The 6,522-nt window shown below is 49.1% G+C and overlaps 1 protein-coding gene across 1 annotated transcript; it reads right to left on the minus strand.

The window, feature by feature from the left end:
* Nucleotides 1-1,305: 1,305 nt before the first annotated feature.
* On the minus strand, nucleotides 1,306-5,891 carry LOC130682379 (GMP reductase 1-like). The gene is made up of 2 exons (XM_057496752.1): nucleotides 5,702-5,891; nucleotides 1,306-1,794 (listed from the first exon to the last, which is right to left on the minus strand). Exons 1-2 carry the CDS (start codon nucleotides 5,839-5,841, stop codon nucleotides 1,614-1,616), a joined length of 321 nt encoding a protein of 106 aa, XP_057352735.1. The 5' UTR covers nucleotides 5,842-5,891; the 3' UTR covers nucleotides 1,306-1,613.
* Nucleotides 5,892-6,522: the final 631 nt, after the last annotated feature.

Genomic DNA, 6,522 nt, shown 5'->3' on the forward strand with positions numbered 1-6,522 from the left:
AGGACACTGTCCTCAAGTTCCCTTCCTGCTGCTGGCACAAGGCATTAGGATTTCCTTAAGATACCCATTTCCTTTGCTTCTTTCCCTTATTTTGCAAGAATCCCTTAAAACTAGCAAACTTCAGGGCCTGAGTATAAACCACATCTTCCACAGGAACAGTGTGGGGCTTAAATCTCAGGCAGGCACTCAGAAAAGGTGGGTGCTGCCAGCACAGCCCTGCCACTTGCTCTACGTTACGTCCACTAGACACTCTCTCCCCAGTGGAGCCATTTGTATTTCTGCAAAAATTAATGGGTTTGGTGGGGGAAATTATTACAATGGACTTAAATTGCTGAATCTTTAAATGTATTCTTGCAAGACTGCAGGCAGGCCTGTCATTCCCTGGAGTACGACGGTTTGTTGGGATTCTTCATATGGGTCAGTCCCCATGGACATCCGACAATTAGTTCACCCTTATGCAGCAGGACCTCCAGCCCTTCTCTGCCTGCAGGGCGTCACTTGCCTTGTCAAAGAAAATTTACTCCTGCGTCTGCTTCTTGAGCTTTGTTTAGAAGGAAATACAGTAAAACATGCTGGTCTGCATACACTTTCCAGTTCTATTATCAAGTACTGCTTTAAAAGAAGAGGCCAGCCATGAGCAATCCATCTGTGTTCATGGTTTGCAAGTGTGGTAGCGCTTCCTGCCAAGGCTGTAGGTCCTTCTACAAGAAAACACCCCTGCTTCCAGGACAGCATCGACCATTACACAGTGGGACCCTGAGGTCTCCTGAAAGTATCAATCGCTATGGGCAAGGCAATGGTCCTGACTTATTTTTCAAACCAATGCTTCTTAGGGAACCACTGGAGGAGGTTCCTGCTGGTTTTCAGTGGACTCTACCTTTCAATGAAACAGCTTGTGGAATTTCAAAATAAGGTGATCTCTTTGAGAGAGGCCAGCCTAAGCTGGGACTGAGAAGGGAAAGAGATGGAGGAAAACAAAGGTAAGTGAAAACCCAGGACAAGGGCAGGGACAGCTGCCTGGGAGTGACAATTTGGGAGCCGGACATGACCTGTTCCCAAAAAGCATGCATGACGGAGGCAGTGAAACCAGTCCTTCAGTTCATGCTTTCACTCCATTGCCCTTGTTCCTTCCCAGCAGCAAAGGCTGGAAGGAAGGGAAGCCAGTTCAAGACTGTGGCCTGGCCTTCCTCACCCTCCCCTCCCGAGGCGCCTTGACAGTCAAGAGCTAAGAATGGGAAGGAGGCAGAAACCCCTCAACCGCCCCTGAAACTTGGTTCCTACAAATGCAAACTCCAGCACTCAAGAAAATGTTAAGATAATAGCATTATATTAAAGTGAAACTATGTTCTTTTTAAAAAAGAAGGTGGGAGTGTTAGTTTTAACAATGAAGTTATGCATCATGGGCAGCTGGGCTCTGACCACTGACCCCGTCAGTGCCCTGCTTCCAGGTCCCCAGAAGGCACTAGGGGGCCCCAAAGCCTCCGAGTGGCAGGAGGGGGAAGGAGGAGCAGTCCACCCTCCAGGAGCAGCCAGAAACACTGGCGTAACAGGGAGACAGGCAAGCGGGTGTGTGGGGGAGCATCTGGGTGCCACGTGTCACCTCACCCTCAAGGTCAGCTGAACACTGTGTTATGCTGCTGGGTCACCCTGATGAACGTCGCCCTCTTGCTCAGCTCTTTGAGTTTGGCGGCCCCCACATAGGTGCAGGTGGACCTCAGTCCCCCAAGAATATCCAGGATAGTATTTTCCACGTCTCCTTTGTAAGGCACTTCCACAGTCTTGCCCTCAGAGGCTCTGGAAGAAAAAGGAAGCTTTTCATTTAATCTGCTGTTGCTCCTTAAGAACCCAGCCAGAGTAACTCCCAGCTTTCTCACCTTAAGTAGCCCCAAGGTACTCAGGCAGCCAAACACCACCCACTGCCCCTGCTCCCACATTGCTACAAAGGCCAGCTAATCATGCTGGCACTCCATGTGAGTACATTCCTCCCTCCAAAAGTCCCGGCCCGCTGCTGGCTCCCCAGGGCACCAGGAAGGGAGGCTGCATCAGCAACACCGGAGGATGTCCCAGACCAACACTGCCCAGCAGAGCCGTTCTCTGCGGCATGCCTCCACCCAGGTCCGGACAGAGACCAGCGCCCCTTTCCCATCTGGCCTGCAGCCCAACACCATGTCCAACCGGCCCGGAGCCCATGAGGCCTAAGGGGAAGGACAGACCTGGCCGATCACCCCCTCAGCCCTGTGGCCACCTCTTCCATAGGCCTCCCTGACCAACAACAGGGCCTCCCCTGCCGCGTCAGCTCTCCAGCCAGACACCAAGCGTCCTCCAGGGGACAACCGAGAGGACATATCAATACAGTCGGCCCCCAACTCATGGGGGTTCACCTTAAAATTTTTTGACTTTATGATGCTGTGAAAATGATACACACTCAGTAGAAACCACACTTTGATTTTTGAGTTTTGATCTCTCCCTGGGTGAAACTGGGCCAGGGAGCGAGCCCAGCTCCCAGGCAGCCCCAAGGTCACGAAGGGACAGCCAGTCCACTCAGCCATTCTGCCTTTCACTTCCAGCACAGTCGCCAGTAGGTGACACAATAACCAACACTTCCTTATGCAATAGGCTCTGTGTCAGCTGGTCCTGCCCAGCTCTAGGCTAACATCAGCATGCTGAGCAGGTGCAGGTGGGCCAGGCTGAGCTCCCACATCAGCAGATTAGGAGGATTCCGTGCATCTTTGATGTACAGCATTTTCAGCTTACCATGGCTTTACGGGAAGCCAAGGAAGATGTGTAAAATGGGAGAACTCAAGCCCTACTAGGTTATGTGGACGCCTCCACCAACAAGACCCAGTGGCTCTACCTCAGGGCCTGCCTGTCCCTCTCAGGGCCCTTTGTGAGGTGCATCCCCCAGGGCACCTCCCTGCGTTTGCACAAGTTTCTACATCTGTTGTCCTGCATGGTGTCGGGGACCAGTAAGGTGACTCCGGAGCAGAACTAAGGACTTCTAGGCACCAGAGGCTTCGAGGTTCGGATTAGCATCTTTCACGCTTTCAGGGGAACATCTGAAATGCAGAAGGTCTGGTGTATGGCTTGGACACTAAGCAATATCTAGTGGCCCTTGACTAATCCCTTGTTTCACTCTTTCTAAGGCCACCAAATAATGTTCCTACTGAAAAATGAAGATAAAGTCCAGACTCGCATTTAGAGGGCCTGACAAGAAGGAAATTTCCGATCTACACAAAACTCAGGCTCTCATCTAAAGGCCAGGTGATCTGGAAATCCTAACAACCAAATTCTAGAACTTTCTTTAGCTGGTCTCTTCATCTGGAAAAATAATTAAGCATCTCTTGATCAGAAACTCATTACCTAGAATTTCAAAAGGGTTTTAACTCTTGTGCATTGAACTCTACAAATGTAAGACTCCCCTTGGGTGAAACCCAGCTGCTTAAACCACTGACTAGACCAAGGGCTGGTGGTGGCTGGCTTAGAGCACCAAGCTCATGAAACCAGTCGCTGGCCACGCTCAGAATAATTCAGGCCCCTGCGCTCTGTGTCGGGAGACCAAAGTCTGTGCACATGTGCCTGCAATTATCACCATTTTGATTTTTAAAGAGATTTCCATGGCCTTCCCGGGACTTATTGAAAACCCTCTCATTGCTGCCTTGCTAACTGGAGATGGCAGCTTTTGCAAGTCATTTATTGTTGATGTTCATGTCTTCTCACCTGTAAAACAAAGATACTTTGATCTGTCTCCCAGGGATGGTGTGAGAACTAAATGGTTAATGACTGGGAAGGAATTAGCAAAGCATAAATAGCTTTGCCTTTAATTAACTGTAATGTCAAAGTAGGAGAAGCATTCTCACGATGAGGCTGCAAACTGCCAGGGAAAGAGAAGGAGGGAGTCAGAGAGACAGACAGACTGGCAGATAGACAGCCAAAAAGAGACAAGAGGCAGAGAGAGAAAACACATGCAGGGCTCAGAGGGCCTCTGGAGTAAGGTTCTAATTACTTCAGCACTTTCCCTCCTTGTGTAAGATTTGAATCCGCACCCAGAACTGAGTCTTGACACTCCTGAATCTTCTTACTGTTTAGTCTACACACAGCTGAAGTTACAGCAGATGGTTTTGTTTTTGGCTCCTTGGCTTCTGGTTGTGCTCTAACCTGTTTTAGTTTTCCCCATCTACTTTTGTTAGAACCCAAACGAGATGCAACAGTGAGAGGGCCAAACCTTACTCCAGGGACAGCATCTAGTTGTCGCTGACACACAATGGCTGCACTTGCATGCCAGCACAGGGCAGATGCTGCAGGGCCCTGGGATGGTGACCTTGGTTGCTGGGAAAGCATTCAGCTTCTTAGCCAGAGGTCCAGGTTGCCCTTGAGACAGTGATCCCCGCCGTCTCCCCCTGATAACCTGTGCAGCCTCCTCCAGAAAGAGGCTGCCACATGGAGGGGAGTACCCTCTGGTTCCATCCATCTGAAGTCTCCAGGATGAAGGCATAAATGGAGTCCCCTATCCCTCTTCCCAACCCTGCCTACCCCATACCATCATATCATCTTCACTGGGGTTCACAGCAAAAAGAGAAAAAGACTGGAAAGAATGGGAACTGAAAGCAGCCCACCAGGACCCCACTAAAGGAAAGAGCTTGAGTAGAGTACCCCACACCTGCTTCATGCCTGCCTGCACTTTACCTTTAGCTTAGTTTGAGCTTTATATACTGCACTGGAATCCTGTGTCCTCAAAGTAAGCTTTTAGATATGGAACTTTGGTAGGAAATGGAGGGTGTCGGCCAAGGAAGGCTACAGGTTCCTTTCCAGTGGAAATGAGGCTTCCTGGAGAAGGGCTATGAGCCCACTCACAGCTGACTGCCTTCTGAGGCTGCTAGACCTTCTGTCCCATCCACTCTCTGCAGCTTGTCATCTGCACTAATGTTAACGAGAAGCAACAAAGTGGTTTCTCCACAGAAAGGCAAGGCGGTGGGAATACATTCTCTCATCAGGTTCTTAAAAATACCCATGCAGACAGTGAAAATGGAAGTGAAACAGAAAAGGCCAGGTTATCTCTTGAGATTATGGATTAAGTAAAAACAGAACAGCTAAGGAAAGTGAGCATCCCTTCTGCAGTGAGTGACACAATTAATTGGCAAAGAGTGCTGCCTGGGTCAACTGTCAGAGCCTGGAGCAGGGGTGAGTTCTGAGTGAGCTATGCAGTGAAACAGCATTCTTCAAGAAAGGCCCACCCTCCATACAGTGGGCTAGACCACACCTGATGCATATGCAATAGGAGACCCCTTTTTCAACCCAGTTCCTGCTGCCTGAACTCATCATAGGCCACACACTGGAGGTTACAGGGGGAGCTCAGTAAAGACTCCATCAGAAGGACAAGGCAGAACATCCCTGCCCACTCCTGGTAAGTCCAGAGTGTCACCTCCAGGACTGGCTGAGCAAGGGTCACACCTGCTCATACACACCCCTAGTCACATTTCCAGCCCTTCCCTATACACGTCTGCTCTGTACTCTTTTGAGGACCCCAAACATAGCAAATGCTAGCTGGATAAAAATAAAAGCTATTTAAAAAGAAACAAGATATGTTTTCTGGCTCCTTTCCACAGTACTTTAATATAAACAAAATTGATATGCCTCAAGACCTGCTTCCATCCCGCTTCTGTAAATGTGAGCATGCACCAAGGATGCACCGCACCCCCCTCACCTGTACTCGGCGACTCCCCCTGCGTGCTTCTCCATCGCCGTCTCTGAGCTCATCCCATAGAAGAGTTTGAGCTTCTGCCCGTTCCTCTCGATCACTTCCCCAGCACACTCCGTGTGGCCCGCAAACATCCCTCCCAGCATAACAAAGTCAGCTCCAGCTCCTGAACTCCAATAGCGGGGACAAAACGGGAGAGCAGAGAAAAGAGCTCAGAGAAAATCAACTCTAGAAAGATCCAAGTGCTGCCCTCACTCATCTTCCCTCCTCCCAGCAAGTGTCCAGCACAAAACTCAACCTCTCCCTTATTTGAAGAAAGTTAATAAGGCTCCCAGCACAGGGAGGCAGAGCTGGGCATGCAGAGCAGCACGTGCAGCCTGCTGAAGGTCGGCTAATGCCCTGGACAATCCTTAATAACTGTTAACAACAACTATGACCACCTTCCAAACAGAGGTCTAACTCTTTAATAATCAGAATCATTAAGAATTGGGTAACATCTCAGACAGCATGTCCAGTCTCATAAATAACTCCTCTACAATGTCTCCATTGGGCATCTGGTCTACCTTAAGCTTTCAGCTTGTGTAGAGGATGAAAGGACCTCAGAACAAACAGAACCTCCTACACTAGAGATTGGGCATAAGGTGAGAAAGTTATGTACTGTACTGTATATATATATATGTGTGTGTGTGTGTGTGTGTGTGTGTGTGTGTGTGTTTGTATAAATATATATACACATAGTGAAATCCAACCTGCACGTCTTATTGTGAGGACTGTAAGACTTCTAAGGTAAATAATATCACATATTAATCACCAAATGACATGAAATT

This window comes from Manis pentadactyla, unplaced genomic scaffold, assembly GCF_030020395.1.
Source record: "Manis pentadactyla isolate mManPen7 unplaced genomic scaffold, mManPen7.hap1 scaffold_402, whole genome shotgun sequence".
Lineage (NCBI taxonomy): Eukaryota > Metazoa > Chordata > Mammalia > Pholidota > Manidae > Manis > Manis pentadactyla.

Bases quoted from the DNA above. Each gene is read 5' to 3' on its own strand.
- LOC130682379 (XM_057496752.1), bottom strand. From the start codon at position 5,841: ATGCTGGGAGGGATGTTTGCGGGCCACACGGAGTGTGCTGGGGAAGTG. The intron at 1,795-5,701 runs GTGAGGGGGGTG...TTTTTCTTCCAG, and splicing joins GGGGGAGTCGCCGAGTACAG to AGCCTCTGAGGGCAAGACTG.